The sequence below is a fragment of the Corvus kubaryi genome, unplaced genomic scaffold, assembly GCF_017639235.1.
Source record: "Corvus kubaryi isolate FWS band 111438036 unplaced genomic scaffold, C.kubaryi_AGA036_p1.0 66, whole genome shotgun sequence".
In the NCBI taxonomy this organism is placed as follows: Eukaryota; Metazoa; Chordata; class Aves; order Passeriformes; family Corvidae; genus Corvus; species Corvus kubaryi.
Genome location: NW_024582054.1, coordinates 5,819,263 through 5,841,428, shown reverse-complemented (window position 1 = coordinate 5,841,428; position 22,166 = coordinate 5,819,263). Strand labels below are relative to the sequence as shown.

The window sequence follows — 22,166 nt, the reverse complement described above, 5'->3', positions numbered from 1 at the left end:
CTGCGTACCAGCTTTGAATTGAAGATACCTCCCATGTGCTTTATAGTTAAGTTACACTGTTCAAAAGAAGGTAAGAGAGAGAGAATTCACACACCTTTATCTGCTGTCAGGGATGCAGATAGAAACAAGACCATCCTTTTCTCTGTCCCTGGTGAGACAGGCTGGATCTCTGCTGGGGGTTTCTGTGTGTGCTCTGTCATCCATGTGCTGTGCCATTAATTCATGCCCGCATTGTCAGACTGAGGCACCAACAGAACGCTGCATTTGCCGAGCGTGTGCTTCCATGTGAGCAGCAGATGTGCACAGTAGGTGCACTTGGGTCAGCTGGACAGACAGCACCGTGGCTCTGCTCCAGCTGCCTGGCACCAGCAGTGCCTGGCTGGGAACAGGGACCTTGCCTTTGCAAAAATTATGTGGTAACTTCACCTTGTAATTTACCTTCTGCTGAGTGGAAAAAACCCCAATCCAAACAAAAAAAACCCCAAACCCAAACCAAATAAAAAACTCACCACCAAAACAAAATTAAAAACCCAACCCAAAGAAAAAAAAACCAAAAAGGAGAATTAGAACTGCACCCTTGGGGCTGATGTTCTTTTTCCACTGTAGATGTAAACCTACAGGTTTTAGTTACCATAGGTTTCCTGAAGAAGAACAACCAAATGAAAAATGATTAGATCTTATTCACTCCAAATAACTCAAACCTGCCTCAGAAACCACTTCCTTAATTACTGAGATACAACAGTCAATTTTTGCAGAAGAATGCCCAAAATTTTTTCTGAGTTGTCCTGCTTACCTGAATGGTTGCAATGCACTAATCAAAGGGGAGAGAGCTGCATCATCTAAATTTTAAGGGAGTGAAAATTTAATGTGTATTTGTATTTAGCCAAAACAATGGAGATATCACTGGTACATATTTTTAATAACCATCAGATTTATCTTTTTTTTTATCAGCTGAGACTGAAACGAGAAATTCCCAGCAATGCACAAGTATCCCAAGGAATCCCAGTGCAGATTTTTGATGCTACCTTGCAATGCATCTACATAAAAACATCTGAAGCCTGTCTGCACTGCCTGCCTCGGAATGTAGCTGACGACTTTAAGGTGCCCTTTGACAATGTGTGGCTTCTGGCTGCCTGAATTCTTTCTCTAGGTTTCACAGGTCTGGGTGCAGGAGAACAGAAACTTTAAGTGTCACTTGCTCCCTTTCCTATTATTCTCCAGAAGTTTTGAAAATAAAATTCATAATCCACTTTTTTTTTTTGAATAATCAAGGAGCAAGCTATAAGAATCAAAGTCTATACTGATGTAAAAAAAACCTATTTGGGATTGCATTAGAACTCCCCAAACTTCTAGGTTGTGATAAGCAATAACTCCTCCTTGCTGTGGTACAGATGTAAATCACATAGCTTGGGGATGGGTCAATGGAAAAATTACACTGACTCACAATAAAAGTTCTGCAAAGAAAATTTGAACTTGGTACATTTGCATTTCTTTTTTAAAGAATGCCTTGTGCAAAAAAGTAGTATTTGAGTTCATATTACATGAGCACAAAATAACAAAGGTTAAAAAAATCTCTTTCTCTCTCCAGGATATTTGAGAGCTGTATCTTACCTTTCTGCCTAGTAATACCAATAAGGTTTCTGTCAATAAAGCAATTGGAAAGAATTAATGTGTAATTTACAGCTCATATGGGACAGAATACTCAAATTCATTAATCATAATTTTATTGTATGGCATCACTACTGAGCACTGTTGAGATTTTTGATTCATATAATGATGAATTTTCAGACAATATTGTTTTCCTTTTAGTTCAACTTTTGTAATTCAGTTTTTTGAGGTGTAAGGACACACTGCTTTCTGTATTTAAGAGAACAGACATACTGTCAATCTTAGCTTTGTATTAGTGCATTGTTCTATACAGAGAATTAAAAAATCATGCTATATAGATGTAACATAAATGTATTTATCTCTCTAAACAAAGCTGTAAAAGCCAAGGTGTGCATTAGATATATTTAGAAGTCTGAAAATGTATACTGGATAAGATTACATGTAAAACTATCGGCCACTGTGCCAAGCTTCTTAACAACACACTTTAGGAGTGATTAATATGGAATAAAGTCAGCAATGACACTACTTACAAGAGTAGTCTCAATTTCATTTTTAAGGATGGGGACAGGGTTTTGTGCACTCAGTTAAGTTTATTCCTAGACAATTGCACTTAATGGATGAAGTCTTGCTGAACTTCTCTCTTTAATATCTGAAGGACCTTGAACGTTCCTTCGGAAACAGAGGTTCATGAGGAACAGGATTTCCATTTTTGTTGTTAATTTGTTTCAACTTCATATGAATGAAGAGGCTAGAATTTGGGTGTGAAGTTAGATTTAGCAAATAAAAAGGAGAAAGAAAACTATGAGTACAATGGAAAGAACTTACTGAATGGATCTAAATCCAATGGTAGGTAATTTGATCTAATTTTTGCAGAAAGGCAAATGCCAGATGTTTGCTCCACTTTGATCTTAATAACACTTTAGGCTGCAGACAATAAGATTGGTTTAAAATTTATTGTCTCTTTGATTTCTTCATTCTAATGCTTTTTAAATTCTTTACACAAGACAGATCTATATATAGGCAACTGGGGTGGCATCAGAAGCATTGTGTACTTAAGACATTCTTGAAAACCTCAGTATGGAACAGTGTTTGCTTTTTTATGCATCAAAACAAAGCCAGATTTTATACAAGCAACATTCAATTTTCATTTTATTATAATGTCTCTTTTTATTTTGTGTATGAAGTTCTGACTGTCGCATCTGTGGCACAGCTCCTTATATGCTTTTATCTTTCAATAACCTTATTAAAAGTCAAGACAATATATTAAATCAACATTAAACAGCAGGAGTTGAAAGTTAAGCTAATCCATTCCTTTGCATTGGGAGTATAATCTATGTAGATCTCTAATTTCACCATTTGAGTTGCTTTTAGTGTTTTTTTTGTACAGAATATGCTTTCTAAAAGAACAGCTGCTGCTGAATGGACACCAGTGAAAGCTCCTGAGGAACCGTAACATCCAAGAGATGTCCAACTTCCCTTCAGTCTGGATCTTCATGTTCAAGGAAAACATTGCTCTGTGAATGTGAGTTGAACTCAGAGCTATTTTTTAAGTGGTCTCAGGTTTCTCACAGGATATCTTGTGTATTCACTACTACTGAGAAATGGTGAAAAGCAAGTGAGACTCAAAACAAACAGTAGAGCAAGAACAATTGTTAAAAAGAAATAAATAGAAAAAGAAAGCAGGTTGAATGTCTTATCATGATTCTCTGGCGTAGTTCAGACCCATCTGTCCCTTAGATCCATGCATGGTGTCTCAACAATTGGTTTCACTCTGCTCAGCTCAGTAGTGTGAAAGTTCAAAAAGTCAGTCAGTTTTTCTGTGAAGAAAATTCTGAACTTTGTCTGGTGATGAAAATGCCATCGCTCAGCCAACTGAGAGAACAGCTACCCTGGCAGGTCTTCTTAAGCTGTCAGCCTTGATGGACTATCAGAAGTCAGCAGGCTCCCTACTCCTGTATCACTAAGTTTAGTTCTTGCAACAAACTGCTTTGTAAGCCAAAAGAAAAATTCCTTAGTTCAGAACCAAATATTTTAGTTCATTACCAGGGAAAAAAACATTATACACAGATGCCCAAAAAACCTGTTTGTCTCTTTCTATCAGGTGAGCATGATAAGCGAGATGACTTGCAGTTACCTCACCTCAAGAGAGACACTGGGTAAAAAAAAAGACTCTTCCAATGAGAATTGTTCAAATGCATCTTCATATTTTTTCGTCCTTATCAGTGCGGTAACTACAGATAAAAAAATACCTTTATTTATCACTATTACATTGAAATAGTGTGCATAATTCCAAGGCACATTTTGCCAATCTTTTCCTTGACATGATCTACCACCTTGTGCCATTTGAGAAGGGGCTGTTTGAAAAGACTGTACAACTAAGTCACAAAACATAGGGAGGTTTAAATGGTATTTGATTTCAATCTGGAAGAAATGATTTCCTAAAAAGACACTGTTTTTCTATAAAGGCATGGTGTTATGAAACTGAAAATCTTTTGCAACACTGGCTTTTTTGTGTATCATAGCTGAAAAGCATACAAATGCTACACAATGAAATTTAATGGAAGCCACACAAGGAAAGATTTTAGCCTCGACATTTATCTTTACCAACACATGGAACCACCTTGATCTGTTTTACTGTTGGTGCAAAACAAAGGTAGTGTCTATTTCACAGCAGAGGATAGGAAGTAAGAGTCAGTGTGATGAATGGTGAAAAGAAACAGAGGGCAAGAGCAAAGAAATATGAGCGTCAGGTACTGATCTCAAAGATGAGGTCTAGTCTGCTGTCAGAATGTGTCTAAATAGCTTATTAATACCAGGAGAGGTGTATTGGCATTAGCATGAAAGAAGGAGTGTATTTAGTTTGTACTGCATTGTCAGAAGTAAGCCATCTGCATAGAGTACAGTTTATATTTGTGAGATACTAGATAAATAGACTACACAAATACAAATCAAGCACACATCAATTCCTGTGAAAATATACACTTATTTCAAGGCATTTATCCAGCAGATGACACAGCAAAAATATCTACCATCTCTATCAAATCTGTCAAATTCATTCACAGGGGGCATAGCTGTACTTCAGTGCGGCATAGAAATCCCACAGAAGTTTTAACCTCATGAACTTGTTACAAGTAATAATTCAATTGCAAAATCTTGAAGTTTATTCTTTAATTGGTATTTGTCAATGGGTGAAACAAACCCCACTTTCTCCCACAGGGAAAAATGGGGGTTACCAGGGAAATCTTCTTTTAGTCTTCTGTAACGATTGTAAATGCACCAATTTAGATTGGTGTCATTTTGTCTCCCCAGTTCTCTTCCCATTTAACCTCTCAGTCCCAACAGCAGCTTGGTTTCCATCTGAGGCTGACATGCTGGGAAACTGAAGACCAAAATCACTTGGTCAGGTGACACTGAGGAGTTTATGCAAGGGGGAACTCCTGGAAAGTGGGGTACTTATATCTTACTCTTGCTGGCAAGGGATTGAATTAAGGGAGGCCTGCAGTATCAGAAATACATCTGCGGGGCACCCTTGACATGAGTTCAACAATTTGGTGCTGAAATCTCTCTCTATCAATGTCAGTACAACCAACATCTTCTGGGAAGTAACCTGATTTATTATTACATGCCAGGTATTTTACTGATATTTAGGGAGTGCTTCATTCAATGTTGCAGGTCTTGCTTGATTTAGGCACCTATGTTTCATCTCCAGCAACTTGCAATAAGTAAGTTTTTATTTGATTTATTATTTCTTTTCCAAAAAAATTAGTATTTGGCAATACTAATTAGTTTTGGTTCTGGAGTTTTCAGATTTCAGAGGCTTCATTAATTCAATTTGCTGATAAACAACATACTGTCTGATAGCTACAGAAATAGGTTCTCCAATAACCTACGGATTGTGTCTCTAGGAATAAACTATTCAACTGAAATGCTACAAAGGAGCTACAGACTGTAACCTTCCCTCAGGGCTCAGTGTTGGTGCAATGATGTGAAGTGTATACCTACAGTATTCATTCAGGTCAAAACAGCCTGGAAGTTGGGGTGGCAGCTCTAAATTTTCCAGCTTCAGCCTTAGTCTGGCTTTGTAAAAACCCTAACCTTACAGCACAACCTGAGACAGGACTGGTTTCATGCAGAGGACACAAGTTGCCAAAGCCTGTATATAGGGCTGTGTTTGACTTCCATAAGGTAAGGCCTGGAGTGCAGATTTCCCTCTGAGCTGAGATTGGATGTTACACCCCGAGGCACAGGTCAGTGTGTCCATCATGCACAGACGAGATCGTCTGCACCTCTCGGTTGGAGAGGGATGTTATTTTCTTAAGGAGCAGGATGTTATTCCTAGAGGTCTGCCCCTTGGTAGGGTCAAGAGTAATATTTTATGGTTAATGTTTATGATTAATTTTGGCTGTGGCCTTTCCTTTCAGAATTTGTATGGTGTCAGTTCAAGTTGGTAAGGGGAAAGCTTGACAAGGTTAAGGCGTGAACCGTATACTCACTTTTCCTTCCAAAGTAAATACTACAACAACAATGCACATGGGAACAGAGCAGCACATGCCTAAATCAAACCAGAAGATTCATACAGGGAACTGAAACAGTAGGGTCCAAGAGAGTGGGTTTTGCCTTCTTGTTTTTTTAGCCCAAAGGATACATTTTCAGAAAGATGCCTTGGGAATTAGCTCAAAACAATCCTGTAAAGGGCAGTTCGGCATCAGATTTCTTGTGCTCACATTACTTAAAAATTAATATTGTCTTCACCCCTGTTCTTTCAAAAGCTCTGCTGAATGAGATAAGGTAACTGATTCTCAACTGTTTAATGCTGTTTCAAGGAAAAGAACACACTTGCTTCTCAATGTGATCCAAGTTTACACTGATTCTTACTTTTGGAAAATATCCCAATCAGCTCCCCAACTTTGACTAGGATCTTTAGATTCATATGCAACTTGTTCTCTTTTTAAGAATGTAAACTCAGAAACTGTTTTCCTTTCATGTTTTTTATTAATGTCATAGTTTCACAACAGGCTTGCAGGTCGACTTGGTTTTATATTTTAGAAGACACTTAAGACCAGAAGAGATGGCAAACTTCTTTTAAGATCTCAAGGTGTTTTTGTTGTGGGGACATAGCATATGGTCCCAAAGCTTGCTTTCTGTGGCAGTGTCATATTGTGAAAACCTCCAAAAAGACACTATTGTATGTAAGCAATAAAGACAACTTCAGAAGTGTGTGCATGAAGCTGTCTCAGAAACCCATCTTGGATCTGCATCACCATTTTGGAGTGCTGGAATGCATCATCCAAGGGGTGTGGTGGGGAAGACCATTGTGTGAGACTTTCTGATGATGACTTTAAATCTGGAAGAGAGGACAAAATTCTGGCCTTGGGCTCGTCTCTTACTCATTCTTAGGAAATAATTTTTGTAATCAGAGAATACATTGCACATTGTGCTTTCCTTTAAAATTCTATTTAAATATCTTTCAAATCTTTAATATCACTGAACTTCAGACCCTACGGGTAGCAACGTGACCTATAATTAAGACCCTATCTTGAATGCATAGCCTTTTCAGAACATTTGCATTGCACCACTGCATTTCTCAAAGACAGGAATGGCTACGGCTGCTCTGAATCACATATAAAATGAGCACTGTCAGCCTTCATCAACACTTCAATGGAAATCAAAGATTCTCAAAGTAAAAAACAAAGGGGCATAACACACTTGTGTGATTCAGAGTTAATCAACAGCCCCAAATACTGCTACAGATGCTGCAAGGGAGATATGCAAAGAAAACTTTAAAGCATCACAGTGTTTTCATTTTTGAGCATAATAAGAGAAGCAAAAGATAAAAAATATAGACCACAAAATTTAAAAACGTTTCCCTTGACTCACACACATGGTCCTTTGGAGCTCAATTTATGGCCATTTGTGGGTTAAGCTTTTTGTAACAAGCTGATTTCAAGTTTTACTGCTCAGCTACTTATATATTTGTAGAATTCTCAGTGGTTGATTTACACTATCTTGATTAGTTATGAATCATATGGTGGAGTTTTGTGCCTGACTCTGTGACTAATTGAATCTGAAATGAAAACTTGTAAGTACTAACAAAAATACTTACAAGTATGACCAAAAATCTGGCTGAGAAATTTAGAGATCAATTTCTGGAGCAATTTCAAATGGCTTAAACATTTCAGTCTTGGAATTTGCAGTTTGAATAAATCTTATTATTAGTAATGAACAAATATTGGAGCTGGATAAATGCACATGAATCTAGCAATGGTTTCTTAACCAGGGAGGGAGAAAGAGGAAGAAAAATTTACAAAGAGGAAACAATGCAAAAGGAAAAAAAAGAAAGAAGTCTTAGAAGTCTTATAACACACTGTGACTGAAAATATTATTCCTCACTCACCCCTCACATTCTTTTTAAGAAGCTGCAGAGGGTTTTCATGAAGGCCCAGCATGCCTAAACAAGTTTCACTCAGAAAGAATAAGTTGTAAAAGTTAAATCACCACTCATTTCTTTTGAGCCTGTCTTCAGCTGTGATCTGTGGAGCTTTAGTTTCTCTTTTCAGGGGTAGATAAAACAGTACTGTAAGACCAAACTTGAAAACCCCAAACTTTTTCCAAGTGTCTGGGAATTGCCTGTATAAGAACATCATTTCTTCAAGCACCAGTCCATATAGTAAATGACCTATATGCAACCCAGGAACTTCTGAAGCCCAAACACCTGTTCATCCACCATCTTACAGGAAAGAATGGCACATTAATGAGTGTGTCAAAGATTGTCTGTAAGAAGCAAAAAGCCCTACAGCAAACAGACACAATGAAATGTAACAATTATATAGAAAGCAAAACCAAGACTTGCAAACTGTTTTGAACATTTTTTGATCCTTCCCAAAAACCTAGCATGCCTTTAAAACCAGGTCTCCCATTTGGCTGGCTTTAGGGCTTGCACTTTTTTTGCATCTGGAATCGCTTGGTTTGTTGACTCACGGTAGTAGCACTCTCAAAGCAAGGACTGCTTTGTTTGACCTAGTGTATTCATCAATATTTGCATTGCTAATTTCATTATTTAGTAAAGGACCTTGGGATTTGTCTCATGAAAGAGGTTACACATAGAAATCCCCAGTCTGCTTTAAGTCTTCTGGCAAACACATCTCAAATGCTCATTTGCTTTTAAATTATTTCAATAACTAGTTATCCAGCTTTTACTGTTGATTTTGCACTAACTGTCCTTTCCTGAACAACAGATGTATGAAAATTTCATTATATATTGCTGACATACAGATATTAGATCTACAACAGAATCAATTTCTTTTGTCATATCAATAGAATAGCTTCTATTAGAGGTATGTATGTATACATATTTTTAAAAATATACATATGCATATATATGTATCTGCATATTTATATAAAGTAACTTAAAAATGCCCGCTTTTATTTCCAGATTTAACCCCTGGATAAATGTCTGTGATACTTACAGACATGAAACTATGCCTCTCTGAAATTATTTAATTGTATAGATCAAATCTGCCTATTAATTAGAGGCAGAAATTTGCTTTAGAATATTTTAAATCAGTATATCACAAATTAATTCTGTATTTATGAAGTAACATTTTCAATAGCCCCAGAGCTGAAATACATTAACAAATAATAAAGAATTGTGCAGCATAGAAAATAAGATTTATGTTTGATGAGAACTTTGTATGCTCAGAAGAGTAGCATTTATTTTAGACCTTCAGGATTGGTCTTACAAATTTGGACTTCTGTTCAACATGTATGTTATTATTCTTGGAAATAAATTCACTTTATCTGATGGTTTTTTTCCCTGCATGTCGTATTTTTCTCTCAGAATAACACAGGCACAGCTCTATGGCAAATACTGCTCTTTGGCTAGATATTGTATGTTGCTAAAAAAGTCCTGCATTCAAAGGAGCATAAAGAAAGTTCAAGAACTTTGGGCTCCATCACTCCTTTTGGACCCAAGGGTCAAATTCAGGTTCTTAATGAACTAAATTAGTTGTTAATGTGAATAAACCATCTGTCATCTGGCATCTTGGCATATTAGGATTCCAAGCAAAAGTGCTTTTATAAAGTCCATCTTTTCAGTAGCACACCATTTTTTTTTTTTTTTTTTTTTTTGTCTTAGAGGACTATGAAACTAAGTAAATAATATGAGAAGGAACAGAGAGCAACTGTCTAGAAGCTGGATTGCTTTGCTCAGCTACTTTTAATTAAGATGATGTAACTAATTACATACTTGTTTAACTGTTCAGTACCTATGTAGATACTTCTAACATGCTCATCATTGTGACATCTAGTATGTCTTTATGGACTCCCAGAATGGTTTGGGTTGGAAGGGACCTTAAAGATGATTTCATTCCAGCCCCCCTGCCATGGGCAGGGACACCTTCCACTAGACCAGGTTGGTCCCAGTTCTTACATGTCCCCTTCTACAGAAAATTGATTGCAAACAGTTCTTCATATTTGGTTAATGTCTGCACCTTGGTGATTATTTTTATCTGTCAATTTATCTTCAGTTCATCTATGTGGCTGAAATCCTTGCTTAGACTCTTGTCTTCTCCAGTCTTTCTATGATGAGAAATGCAGCTTTTCAACCCAAAATCCATAGATCATGCTGCTGTAGATTTGCTGAGTTTCTCCACTTCCTCTTTTAACCTGTTTTAACCTGTGATTTTCAAGGTCCTTCGCAGAATACAGTTGCTCTTACTCTCTCTTGACATGATCACTCCAACCTCTGTTTGACTAAGGATAAGGATTTTCAAAGAATTACATTAATAATGTTTCCAGAAACATCTAAAACCAAAGCACAGTCTTCTGGTTTTAAATTTATGTGATGTGTGATGCTAAATTCCCCCTCAAAACTGCCTAAAATATATCTGTCTTTGAAGAGTTACTGAGTATCCCAGTGAAGAGGCTTCCAGTTTCTGTACTCCCCAAAAAAGGTCAGTTGCGGAATGAAATCACAGCATAATTTTCTACTTAAATTGTAATTGTTTTCTATTCTGACTATAGGAAAACTGGAGAAGTATACACTAATGATAATAAGGTTTCCTACACTATCAATATAGTTATACAAGTAACAGTAAAATATAGACAAAGTTAAAATTCAATTTATAGTTTTTTCTTTCCCTAGAAAACAGAATACAAATATTAATGTCTGAAGACATGGATGATACAAACCTCTGAGATACTATTTTGTTATGATTTTGTGGGCAGTATGGTCTGAGTTACTGAAAAGCTTTTCAATATTAGACATCTGGAAATGAGACAAGTAGCCAAAAGTGGGATGAGACCTAAAGGAAATCTACATCTTCAGACGTGTGCAAATTGTTACAGCTGCAACCCCCCCCGCCCAAAATACCTTCAAGAAATTGACATCAGTAAGGTAGATATTCAAATTCCTTGCAGATCTGAGAAATACTGTCTTTTCTAATGACCACAATGAACCTGGGATATTAACTGTATCAGTAAAGCATTGTAAATAAGAGAAGTTATTTAGACAGAATTTTTCAAACAGAGAAACCTACAGTATCCCAGTAATATATTTTCCATACAAAAAAGACAATTGAAAAAATTATCAAAAATACTGAGGAGGAAAATATAGTCTTTTATTTACAGTCAACGTCTCCTTAAGGATTTAGTTTAAAAATAAATACTCCATCCCACTACAGTAACTTTTACAAAGTCAATCATAGCACATCTTGGTTTTGAGAAAATTATACTTTCAGATACGCAGTAGAAACACACACACACACACACACACACACACACATAATTACAAGGTGGAGGGGGGAAAAAAGCACCTGAATCTATTTAGCTTATTCTTTTAAGACATTTATAAGATACTTAATCAAGAACTACTCAAAGGAGTTTAATTCCTGAAAACCAAAAAACATCTAAACCGTATTAATATTCCATTACTTTTGCTTTACATATTGTAGATTCATAAATGCAAAGTTGATTTAAATTCAAAGGGCAGCAAATATATAATCACTGAGTGTATTTGCAAACATTCAAGCAAAGCTATGATTTTATTAAAGCAAATCCCATATGGACATCAGAGACTTAAATGCTGTTATGTCTTTGAAACTTGCTAGGTACACATAGAACATTAACAGCATTGCAAGAGAATTTACCATTTTGCTACATCTTCAAAGAGAAGTTAGGCAGCCAAAGAAGCCTCTCTTTTGATGATTTTGAGTCATATGGAGAGAAGAGAGGGAAGAGTACCAACAATAATAATGTTCAACAGCGCAAATATTTAACTCAAAATTATTGGAAAAAAAAAAAAAGAGTTAAATGAAGGCTGAAAATCATACTACAGTCCTACTAAAAACACTTTCCAGTGGTCAAGTCTTGATTTTTCACATAATATTATTTCTCCATTTTTGCCTCCTGTTAGTTCTGAATATGGCAAGGCTTTTAGTGCAGAGAGCAACAGCTAAGTACAATGGCAGGGCCCACTTTTGTTCTTGAGGCTGATATACCCCCCACCAAAAATAGTGTCATTATACATATATATTTCTTAAAATATATGGTTCTGTTATTTCTGGGGAACATATAGTCAGTTATCATCTGGGCATTCACAGCTTTGCTGAAAGCACCTACAAGAAACAGTGCTTTTATCAACTCTCTGTGCAGAGTTCTTATCCAGTCCCATCTGCCATGGAGCATGAGTCTTCCTTTGCAACAGGTATCACTGGTGTCAAAACTGATGCAATATGACAAGCACATTTAATTTGACATAGCTTTTCTGAACTTGACACCTAAAAATCTGTTAAATTTCCTTCTCAAGTCTCTCCCTTTTTTGAGCTATATGGAGATGAAAGTGTGTTGTTCAGTCTACATGCCTGATGAGCATGCACACAGATTATTTCACTTGACTATTGTAGCACTCAGGCCCCCTTAGAAGCTCGTCCAAGACAAGGCGGCTTGACTGTCTGATACAGTATCATCTTTTAATTAAACAGAGTCCAAACAAACCCAAAAGAACACTTTAATAGGAAGTTACATGAGGATGGACTTCTTCAAAAGCAAATCCAAAAGGAAGATATAGTGAGGTTTAATACTGTTGTTTCAATGGCATTGCAACATTTGCATTCTAGCTATGTTTCTGAGTATTTTTACTTGGCCCCTGCATAAATAATGGAAAATATGTGTAAAACACAATGCCAAAACACTCAGATGCATCTCCCCTATCACACATCTGGTCTTCCATGAAGCAGAAGTCGATTATGTAACTAAATGCACAAGTTCTGTCTCTGACTACTTGGAGAGATGGGCTTCCTGCGTGTAAAATGCTACGTAACAGAAATGCATGAAAACACTGTATCAATTATTTAACTCTATGAAATGCCATCGTGTTCAACTCAGGTGAATTACAAAGGTTCAGCTTGTGTGTGATAAAGCCATACTGGTCTTTATTTTGGTTTGGAGGTTAATTGACTTCTTCTCACCCAATAAGTGATCTTTTTCTTAGACATCTAGCAACCAGACGTTCGGTAACCACATGACTTTACTTTGAATAAAAGAGGAAGATTGAGGAATTACATAACCTGGTGAGGAAAAATGGTGATAGGAGAGGAGTTCTCCATGCCAGTTTGCTGAATTTGAACTTTACAGGGAATCTTTAAGGAATGGTAATACTTGAACCTCCTAATGTCTTTACATCCCTTCTAAAACACACTGGACTGTAACACAAAAGAAATAAATTAGTAGAATGAGAAAAAAGTGTTGTTTTTATGTGGAATAAAATCAGTTTTACTTATTCATCTTCCTGTCAGATACAAAAGAAATCTAGAATAGAACTGTGAGCTTATTCTGTTTTGATTAATTACAAAATGGTATCCTCCCATGTAAAATCTAGAAGATACCCACAGCACAAAAAATCACCCTGATAGAAAAGAAGAATTATAAGAAGAAGAACATGGCTTTTATCCAGTTTATAGTGATTAGCTGCTAATGGCAATACATCCCTAAAACTACAACTAAGAAGTATCAGGTGCTATACAGTATCTATGTTAATTTGCTGACTATTGGTGCTGCAAGCTGTAGGAAACAGTGCTATAGCCATAGATTGCTACCCAGTTTCTGCAATTTCTATAACATATTGTTTGTGGATAGCTGCTCAGGATGATCATTTGTTCGACGACAATGGAATGTATTTACAGCACGCCAAATGAGAAAGTAGAAGTACTGAACTACAAGCTTGGTCCCTCTGGGAGAAGTCAGAGAGAAAACATACCATTTAAAGTACTCAAATGCATAATTCAGAGATTGAAAAATCATCTTGTGGAAGATTAAAAAAAATTAAAGGAACATTATCAACCAGTGAACAGATATTACAGGTCCTTTTTCTAAAGTCACTTGAACTTCTCCTATGAGGATGCCATGTGTCGGTACCAATACAGGACATGAATCTCAGTCTGTCAGTACTCTTCAGGTCTTTGAGATTACCAAATACATTACAGTTTAATGTCTATCACAAAAACATCCTGACATTTTTAGTATTATTTTGTGCCCCAGTTAACTTCTAATTGCAGTGAAGACTATAGTTATCAGTGACGACAGAATTTTATCAGGCCCTATGACACAAGTACTAGTTTATGATTAAGAGAGGCTGAGAGGGCAGATCTCATGGCAGCTAAACTCATCTCTAGGAAAATATGAATGTTCCTGCTAGGACAACAGTGGGAAACCTCAAACACAGCTGTCTGTCAGGACTCTGATGATGGATTGCTCTTTCAGTGGTTTTTGTAGTCAATACTTTACTGGTCACAGCAAAATAAAAGAGAATATATAAGGGATTCTGCTCATATCAAGTAATCATATGATCAGTAATAGGCACAGAATGATGTTCACATACATGAATGCAGCATTTCTGAAATCTGTAGAACCTAATGAGTAGATACATACAACTCTACAAAATTTTTGCTAGCTTTTAGCTGCTAGCTTTGAACTTAATCTGGAAATACGGATATGATCTCTTTCCCTTTTGAAAATCAACCATTGACATTATTTTCCAGCCTCCCTTCCAGGAGTCCCCCAGGGCAATCTGTGCTCAGGGAATTCTGCAGTGTTAAGTCCTGAAAAACATACTGTTAGAAATTGATGGCTAAAGCAAGGATGCCATGCCAACAGCCTTCTCCTTCCTCCAAAAGAACTCCAAAACTTTTGCAGGCAGATCCTACCACAGAAAAGAAATCATGTCCCAGACTGGGAGAGTTCAGTACAGTTTTCCTAACAGGATTCTAAAAGATTTTATCCAGTCCCATGACCCCACGGTGTTCTCTATGGATATTTTTTACTGTGTGGGCCAGAGGAATACATACGTAAGTAAAACTGCATGCATACATAAGCACTATCAGCCTCTATAAAAAGGCTTCTTATTAACTCAGTATTAGATTGTTGAAGGTGAAATTGAGGTGAAATAGTATGAAATGAAATTAACCAGAAATATCTAATAAAAAAAAAAGAAAGTGCAGCCTTTAATTTAGTCTGAGATGACACCTGCTAGAAGGAAATCACAGGAAATGCAATGCTGTTCCACACTAGGCAAAGGTTATGTCACTTGATAATGTCCTCCCAGGAAGGCGGAGCACTCTGTCACTCTTCAGCATTTTTACTTCATTGCTGCTTAAAACATATATTCTCTTATATACAGTGCATAAATTTCACTAACAGGTCCTAATTTAAAAGCTTGAATTCTATGAGGTATCATATCAAAATCATTTCAATCCAGTTGAAGCTTGCAAAATTTTGTAAGATAGTATTGTTTAGGTGTACCACATTTTCAACAAGTGGAAAAGAATCAATTTTAGTAACGTTGTTAAAAAAATATTTTTAGATTGAGAAAGTTGTTTAAAAAAAACCACAAGAGAAAGATCTTGCAGGCATTTTGAAAAAAACTTGCAAACCCAAGTATTTTTGAAGAGTTCTACCAGTTTTGCTTGCACAACTTCTGAACTTTAGATCTCTAAAATAGTTGGATAAAATTCTTACGGTTTAAACCTTACTGAGCAGTGGAAATCTTTGGTAATGGTATCAGCAGGTCATATCTAATAATTCACTAACAGGAGAGACACGTATTTAAATCTGGCACCACGCTAACTGTACCCAAGGTAAAGTCTCTTGCATATGCTCAAACCTTTGACTACTAAGGAACTAGGGTTTCTATGATTCTGGAATTTCTCACTGTGGAATCCAAAATGCCAGTTTTCTCAGACCTAGCTTGGGAATCTCCAAAACGGTGTTGAATTTCAGAGCAAACAAGTCTGCTGTCTTGTTAATACTGTAAGATGCCCCCAACAAATGTTAATTATTAATAACTTGTAACATATTTATAATTTGACAGTGGTTTCCTGCATTATGTTGTTCTACACCACACTATGTGCAGTATTTTAATTTCAAAATCACAACACAGAGCTCTTTCATCTTAGATAAGAATATTTCATTACTGATAGGAAAAATACTTTATTAAGTCTTTTACATACTTATTATTATGTTTTTCTGTCTAGAGGAACTATTGGAACAGGTGAATCAATGGATAGGGGATGCAACTTGGCTACACTTGAGCCAAATAAGCTATATTCGACTACACAGACCTTTCAGAAAAATGTTCCATCCTGATTTGGAAACATCAGAAAATGGAGAAACCACAGCTATCTTTGCTAACTTCTTCCAGTGGTTATCAGCCTCAATACTAATAGTTCATTGCTAATTTTATCTGATTTTTATACTGTTTTGTTATATTTTTCCTTGTTGGTGCAACGAAACATGTAGTTCCTGGTATTTTTCTCTCTTTGAAGTAACTTATTGACTATAATCAAGTTAACTTTCTTTTTTAATTTTCTTTATATTTATATGCAAATACATAGGCTTACCTTCAAATGAAGAATGCCAAAGAGAACTCTTCAGACTGGAAATCCTGAAATTCTCTAACTGGCATTAATAAATTCCAAAAGTGTTAAAGGAAGAAAAATTAAAAAAAAAAAAAAAAAAAAAAAGAAAAGCAAGATCCACAACAATATTGAACAAGACTGAGACAAGGCCAAGAAGGGGCAAAAACTAGGTGAACATGATTTTCTGAAATTGCATGCTCAGATGGGTGCCTAAACACAGATGGAGGAGATGAATATTTCTAAATTATACATTGTTTCTGATATTCCACAATCACACAAGATTAAGGCACCCATTTTTAAGATAGTGAATTGAAGCAATGAAGAAATAGTATTACTAAATAAGTGTTACACAGTCTTCCACTGCCCCATGTTCAGCTGGGAAAGATATTCAGATCTAAGAAAAGAACTGCTGTCAATTTACTGGAAAATAAGGGTAATTAGAACCCTCTCCACCACATGGAAAACAAAATACTTTATTCATGTTTCATGCAGAGAAAAAGCCAGACTGGTCAGAGATACCCTGGCTGTTTATATCTGGTTGGAGGAGATATCCTCAGCCAATTCAGAAAGGTTGAAATCTTACAAAAAACGTATCCTTCCTACAAGTGTTTAAGATCCTCAGTTATTTTTATCTCTGCTTACTGAATATTCCACCTATTCTACTTTAAATTTCTATATATATAAAAACTGAAGATCACAGTTTCTGTTTTAATGCAAAAAATTCTAAGTTAAATATAAAAGTCTAAAATTCAATCTATACATTTACAACCCTATGATAAAACACAAGGCAAAACAATTGCATGGGTTAGTCATGGCAAAACACCTGGGTAGTTTTCAAAGTTTAGTAAAATCATAATGAAAAAATAGTTTCTATTGTAAGATCTCAAAGACACTAAAAGGTCTTCCATTTTAAAACTAGCAAGTGGTAGTGTTGTAAATAATGTAAAGGGCACTTAGCAGATTATTATCTACTCACCTAGACAGAATTCTTCCTAATAATTCGATTTATAAATCAGTACTGTATATTATTTTTGTGGGTAATAAGCACCTAATGAGTAACATGGGTTTTAATAGTGCTTTGCTTTGCAGTCTTTGAGAAGCTTGGCAGTAACTGAAGAAATGAAAACAAAACAGAATTCCCCCTCTTAAGCTACATCTACTTCATGGTCACAGAAGAGACTTCCGTGAAGTGTTGAGGTATTTTAAGTTACATAGACCAGAAGATTGTACCTGTCTAGCTATTGCTGCTTGGCTTGAGTCCACTCTTTACTTTTACTTCCTTGACAGCAATTTAGGCATGTACCAGAGACTTCTGTTCCATTCCATCTTTATAGTTTCTTTCTTTTCTCCTTCTCTCCTTTTATTCTCCCCAAACTAGATAGCTCAAGGTAAAGTGAGGCATCAAACTAAAGCTTAAAGCTTAAAACATAACGTTTGGTGACACTTGGTGACCCCAAGATGAACGCTGGTTGAAGCATATTTGTTATGCCTGGAGCATCTACAGATTTCATAAATAAACAGGTTATGTATATATATCTGTAAATATCTCCTCTCCAATACAAAATTTTAGTTAAAGCCAGCAGATATACCATTGTGGCTTCAATCATTGTCTGAAGACCCTTGTGGGTATCACTAAGGAGGGTAAGTGTGATATTTAGCTAATGAATTCCATCCAGGAGTCTTAAAGTCTTAAGAGAATGAGTCAAACAGTCTAGGTATATTCTTCTATTGATTTAAAAATAGTTTAACTAGGATTTAAGTCATGGGTGAAGCTGGAATCAGAAACTCTGACGAGAGGAAAATCAATAAAATTGAAAATTACGAAGAAACAAGGTCCTGTGCTATATAAGCTTTGAATCTTCTAAAAAATAGCCTTAATTCGCAAAACCTACGCAAATTGATAATCTGAAAAAAGAATTATAAATCTGATCAAGGAATGCTTTAAATGAATAATTTTAATTTTAATCCCTTTTTATATACATTTTTCAACATTTTAAAATGAAGTCAATTTGAACTGAAAAATGAAAATTCACATTTAGAAATTTTGAAACAGGATATCTCAATAAGTTAAAACCTTTTTTCCACAATATACTTGTAATAGGAATTTTCAAGACCATCCTTTTTCACAAACAGTGCTGCTCTTGTTGAATGATACTTCAAGTAAAACACTTCATTGAAAGATCCTCAGTCAAGTCAAATGGCAATATACACTATCTTCATGATAGATAGAAAACTATATCAAAAATAAACACTGTTTGCTTAAACACTCATCAGAATTGCCTTGCTTGCTATTGTTCTTTGGCTTTTAAAGGCATTATTGCTCCTCTTGTTTATCACTAATAGTATTTGAAAGAAATGTACTTCACCTAGTTAGTGGAAGACAGACTACTTAAATCTTTGGAATTTTTTTTCTCTGCAATGGGACTAGTCAAACTACAAATCAAATTATTTTTGCTGGCACAATATTGACTGCTTTCATAAGAATCATAAGATTCTTACACATCTTGAGTGTACCTGAAGCAGGTAGGAACTCCCAAACCTACAAGAGAATCTTGAGTCCTTTGTTTTTATTTATCCAGGAATGAGAGAGATACTAATTTAAGAAACCTGCAGTGAAATCTCAAGTTAATTTATGAATAGGTCTCCACAACTGCTATTTTCCTTAATGTAAATGTACACTGCTAGGGATTACTTTGCCTAGGTTTCATCTCAGTCTCTCCATCAAATTTGCTGTACGATAACTGATGTCTGTCTCATGTATATTCCTTCCTGTTTCAAAGAAAAGGCCTAATGGTTTTCCCCTAATAGCTTTTTGCACCTTTTTGCTTCACCTAATTTCTCTTTGTAACCAACTTCATACACCATTATCATAAAGTCAGTTTCTCTCTTGTGGACAGCAAGCAGAATCACTTCTCTGTTTTACCTTAAATTAACTTTTGCTTCAAGATTTCTCCTCCTGAGAATCCAAATCCTTAAAATGCAGTAAAAATCTTCAAGTAATGGTAGATATTCAGCAGGGTTATTTTCAGGCTCTGCTACTTTATGGCAATGGTTATAATGTTACAGGAGGACAGTAAGACCCTGTTATTTCTTTCTCAAGTTTTACTTATTATATTATGTATATATATATAAGTATATATGTATATAAATATATAGGTATGCTGGACACATTCTTCATACAAATATAGGGGGACAAGAGCAGGCTGCATAATGTATTTTAGAGTGAGATATTTGCTGTTTAAAAGCAAGCTTTCAATGGAATTAAAAGTTAAATATTTCATGGCAAATGCGTAACTTCATGGAGAGATATTATTGTATCTTAATGAATAATGACCTATTAGCTCATCACTTTATGGAATTGATATTTGCAATATATACTGAAATAAAAATATACATTTTATCATTTTTTCTTTTGAAGCTCAAAATTTAGGAAATATTAGATTAAAACCATAAAAATAATAGATCAGTTATGCCATCAATCATAAAACTAAAGAATTTGAATATTTCTTTTTATGTGCAAAATATTGTTCCCATTTCAATGAATGGCATAAGCTGAAGTTTCTATAAAAATATTTATAGTAAAATACAGCATGAATCTATAATTACATTTAATCAGTTTTAGAAAGATGTATCCAATACTTAGATACTGTAAAATTGTTTAGAATCAGTCAATTTTACCTCAGTTACTGCTGAAGTAACAAAAAGCATGATGCAATAGACCTTTGTGAACTGAATGGCATATTTGCTTTCATCTACATAAAGCCCTGTAAATAACCTACAGGTTGTTAGTCATAACTTAACTCAGCATCCAAAATGCTCATTTTAGCTCTTCCATATTAATACATTATGCACAGAATATTTTAATTAACCATTAACAACAAGATGCATTTTAAGCAATGTAAGGAAGAGTTACAGAAAATAATTTTGACTTCCCATGTAAAAGCCTTCTTAGAATTCCCTCCATTGACCATACATACAAACCCCTCTGAAGGAACTCAAAAGTCTTTAATGGATTGCCCTGGGATAGATCAGCAAAGCAGAATTCAGTATCTAACATAAGGTGCTTCTTGGGCCACGGGTGTAGTAAAGCATCATGCAAGGTATGAAATCACTCCATTGTTTTCATTCTTCTTTCAGTTGGCAGTCACACTGGCTTCCTTCTGACGTAGTCTTTCCTTCTGTTAAAGAAAAAAAACAAGAGTTTTATTATAATTCTTGTCTGTAATTTTCCATCTCCTCTCAAGTTGCCATGAACATTTGGTCTAGAATACGGAGAAACAAGTCAGTTACTGTTTTCTTTAATTAAAAAATGCTTGGAGCACTCAAAGAAGGTGTAAAACCAGTTCATTACTTACTGTGGAAAAGCTGAACTTGCTTTAGCTACATACTTGTCAAATACTGTGTACCTTTAAAAACACACATCTGTGAAGACCAGTGCAGCTAGAGAAAACCAGATACATTTCAAATTCATGTGATTCTAATACCTTCTTGTGTCTGGAATGGTTTCTCCTGACATAAAGGCTCTAATTTAGCATTATCTAGATGATCTTGCTTAATGACCTCTTCCCAGATGAGTGTAGTCATTCGTATCTCTGCTGCCTGATCTGCAACTGATATGCTCTGCTGGGAATGGAAATAATAGACTGATTCCTCGTGTACATTTCCTCCCTTAGTCTCTTGCCTTGTAGAGTTTGAGAAATTCTGGTCTACCCTATGTGCCTTGCACACAGACAAAAAAAGGATTTATATACAGCGCAATTTATTAGACGTCTTACTGTGTTGTATCAAAAACACTTGTGTACAGCAAGGAATAAAATGGGGATTTAATCCCTTCTATCACTATTCAACAGAGAAACAAGATTTTTAAGGTTTTGAAAAAAACAGACACTCCAGCCATTGGACAAATATATGCAGTGTGCTTCAATGCACTTTGAAGCATGGAAGAAAATACAAGAGACTACAGTACAAGGGAAGAAGAAACCACAAAAGCAGCTCTTTTTGTTATCTAAAATAGCAGAACCATGCTTAGGCACAACAGAACTAAATTTTAAACATAACTGTTGGACTACCATAGGGCATAAGCTTTAACATTTCTCCTTGGGAAGAAAATCACTCTGCTGCATTTAAACTAAGAATACTACACTCTACAACAACAGTAGAAACCAGCCAGTATTCTGAATGACAAGAATGGTGTCACAAAACCCCTTCAAATGTTATATTGAAACCAGATCATACCAGGCTAGCTGTAGGATTGATTTTCTTCGTTTCAACTTTCTTCTCTGCAGTTAACTTGCTCACTGATTGCTGAGCAACTTTAATTCTGAAACACAGAAAAGATGTCATTAGATTTGATGAAATGAAGGGTGTTCTGGCTCTGCTTGGTATATAATTTGTGAGAAGCCCCACCAGTAACTTTTTTTAGGCACATTAACCCAAAAGCTACTATTTCTATTCAAAGGCACTTAATAAAGTACCAAAAGTAGATCAAAGTACATTTTCAAATGGAGAAAATCAAAAGCAAAAGGACAGCCTGTCTGTATTGCTCACTGAAAACGTCATCAGGAAAATTATTTCTCTGTTCCTGCAGGATCTGGATTTTATGGAGTATCTTTCCCACCAAAAAAGCTGTGGTATCAAGGCAAAAAGATC

General features: G+C 35.6%; 1 protein-coding gene across 5 annotated transcripts in view; it reads right to left on the bottom strand.

Annotated features, from left to right (window-relative positions):
- Nucleotides 1-11,204: 11,204 nt before the first annotated feature.
- Nucleotides 11,205-22,166, bottom strand: part of FMN1 (formin 1) — a 188,685-nt gene continuing 177,723 nt past the window's right edge. For all 5 annotated transcript variants that reach the window (XM_042046949.1, XM_042046951.1, XM_042046952.1 and 2 more), the window contains 2 exons: nucleotides 21,753-21,837; nucleotides 11,205-20,695 (listed from right to left, as the gene is read on the bottom strand). In XM_042046949.1, the coding sequence (XP_041902883.1) occupies nucleotides 20,651-20,695; nucleotides 21,753-21,837 (130 nt within the window). In that variant the 3' untranslated portion in view covers nucleotides 11,205-20,650. The remainder of the gene's footprint in view (nucleotides 20,696-21,752; nucleotides 21,838-22,166) is intronic.